The sequence below is a fragment of the Bidens hawaiensis genome, unplaced genomic scaffold (assembly GCF_021521415.1).
Source record: "Bidens hawaiensis isolate Kalapana, Puna unplaced genomic scaffold, B.hawaiensis_p1.1 tig00009412_1, whole genome shotgun sequence".
In the NCBI taxonomy this organism is placed as follows: domain Eukaryota; kingdom Viridiplantae; phylum Streptophyta; class Magnoliopsida; order Asterales; family Asteraceae; genus Bidens; species Bidens hawaiensis.
In genome coordinates, this window is record NW_027491694.1 from 471,280 (window position 1) to 474,021 (window position 2,742).

The following is a 2,742-nucleotide window of genomic DNA, read 5'->3' on the forward strand; positions in this document are numbered from 1 at the left end:
GTCATTGAATGCACAAATTTGAGAAAGTAACACATAAATTGTACCAGGTGAACCTATTGCCAAACTTACTTGCTTACTTATAAGCAAGAAACAGGTTTAAGTGTATTTTGAAATTTAACACCGACACGTATATATGCACGTATAGGTTCCTAATTTATAAACCGATTCATAATTAACAAGTTCTAACAAAAACACACTTTTAACATAATTATACAAACATAACTCTAAATTTTAACTTGGGATGGATTAAATCTAACACTTCTAACGGCTTCTTTGAAATGCACTTCAACATCTTATATCTTATTCTTTTTCTTTTTCTTTTTCTTATGCAATATAAATTTTCATGGCTCCTTATTGTTTTTCATATTTCTTTTTTCTACATTAATTTCCTTTTCCTTACTTTTTCTTGCATTCCTCCGTCTAATCAGGCCTTTTCCTGTGGCACTAATCTCCTCGAGTCGTTGGAGCACTTCATCTACTTTTGGTCTATCCTCAGGTGAGGCGCAGGTACAATTCATAGCTAGTTGTAGTATACAAAGTAATTCCGCATTATTGATGGCTGCATACATGATTTCAGCATCAAATAGTTCCTCGCTCCACTGTTCCTTCGGAAGTGATCTCACCCAGTTAAGCATATTAGAACCATGCTTTTCTGAATTGGTTGATTTTCTAGTTAAGAGTTCAAAAATTATCAATCCCAGGCTATACACATCTGTTTCCATGCTAGCATTTTTGAAATACAAGAGTCCGGGTGCACGATTATAACCAGAATCTGGTCTGGCATTGATTCTAAGCCGGGAAAGGCCAATGTCTATGATAAAGAGATTGTAATCTCTATCCAGCAACACATTTCCTGATGTGAGGTTCCCATGAGTCATTTGTTCTATTGTGTGCAGGTGGACTAGGCCTCTTGTGACGCCAACAATAATTTTCTTCCTGGTTGGCCATCTGATGGCAGTTTTAGGCCTTCTAGCTGCTGAAGACACACAAAAAGAATCAAGATCCAATATTTTATCTCCTAGTTTAAAATACAAAAGAGTTTTCAAGTACACTAACTGTTCAGGAATGATGCAAGGGTCTTGTTTTCGCTACTAGTATAGATAAGAAGTGCCTCACTTTTGTGATTGTAACATGCCTGAAGAGGCATAATATTCTAGTGGAGAACTTTTCCATGGATAGAAACATGTGTCTCAAACGTTTTATTGAAAACCTTTTTAAACAATCGTTTAACAACAAGGTGATGACCATCATCCAACATAACTCGATATATTGAAGAGCATCCAGTCCTGCTTATATTTTCAGCAGGTGCACGTAGCAAGTCGACCATTGTAAAAAAAGATGAAACATCAAAGAGAATTAGTGGAACAAAATCATCTTGCTCCTGTTTCAAATTTTCAACATCTACAGGAACTGGTGTGTTAAGCAATTCAATATCTTCCTCAGTGGATTCGCTGTCACTTCCAGCATCTACCAGTGTCCAAGAGTTGCACTTCATATAACCGTTGCACCCAAATAGTGATCTTACCTTTTTGACAAATGTTGTGTTTGAATTCAAATTGTCCATCCTCTCTTGTAGTGATAGTATAAAGCCAAGTTTTGCAACAACCTCAACCATGGTAGGACGTAATTTTGATTCATCATGTAAACAAGATATTATTATGCGTGTAAACTCCTTTACGCAATTAAGTGATATTTGTCCTCGAATTCTAGGGTCAATAATCTGATTTGGTTTTCCCTTTCTAATAAAATCAAGAGCCCAGGCTGCTAAACCCCATTGCTCTTCATCAAGAGTTGAATCTACCGCATGCCTCCCACACAGCACTTCCAACAGTATAACTCCAAAGGCATAGACATCCGATTTTCTGGTAATTTTCCTGTATAGAAATAGGCTGGATCAAGATAACTAAACGTCCCTTTGACTTGGGTACTAACACAACTATGTGCTTGGTTTGTTGGGCTTGTTTTGGCTAGACCAAAATCTGAAATCTTTGCTCTATAGTTCTCATCCAACAAAATGTTTGAGGTCTTTACATCTCCGTGTATCACTCCATGTTGCGTGCTTGTTCCTGTGTGAAGGTAATTCAGCCCATGAGCAGCGTCTATGCATATTCTGAGTCGTTGTAACCAAGATGGAGAGTATTCAGCCTTGTGAAGTTGATCTTCAAGGGTGCCATGCTTCATGTACTCATAAACAAGTACCATTTCTTGTTTTTCGTTGCAATAACCAATTAAAGAAACTAAGTTACAGTGATGGAGTTTACCGAGCATCTCTACTTCAGCCCAGAACTCTGGTGCTCCTTGGCTGGATAATAAATTTAGCCGCTTCATTGCTACAACGATAGTTTCAAACCAATGATAAATTGTACACTTGTAAACCTTTCCAAATGACCCACGGCCAATTACTAATCTGTCATTGAACGCTTGTGTGGCAAACTGAATCTCACTTAGCGAAAACCGTCGACAAACTTCGTCAGAAGGTGATGTATGCGACTTATAAAACTCCAATGCTGTTCTAGGCATCATGAAACTATTCATTTTAAAACTAATTTACTATGATCTTCGGGACGATGAGCATATGTTAAAACTTTTAATTAAAATGATTTCAAAGATTTTGGGTTAATGAACTCTTGAAACTACAACACTTGGAAATAATTTAAGGATAATTTGTCCACATTCAATTATTTACAGAGACACTTTCCATGGTTTTTCCTTGATGGTGTGGTTTTGTCCTTTCATATTTTT

At 36.9% G+C, this 2,742-nt stretch overlaps 1 protein-coding gene and 1 pseudogene across 1 annotated transcript; both read right to left on the reverse strand.

Annotated features, from left to right (window-relative positions):
• Window positions 1–341: 341 nt before the first annotated feature.
• Window positions 342–878, reverse strand: LOC143532218 (probably inactive leucine-rich repeat receptor-like protein kinase IMK2). The gene has a single exon (XM_077027333.1). The coding sequence runs from the start codon at window positions 876–878 to the stop codon at window positions 342–344; it is 537 nt and encodes a 178-aa protein (XP_076883448.1).
• Window positions 879–1,153: 275 nt separating this feature from the next.
• On the reverse strand, window positions 1,154–2,532 carry LOC143532219 (receptor-like protein kinase FERONIA; annotated as a pseudogene).
• Between the last annotated feature and the right edge of the window lie 210 nt (window positions 2,533–2,742).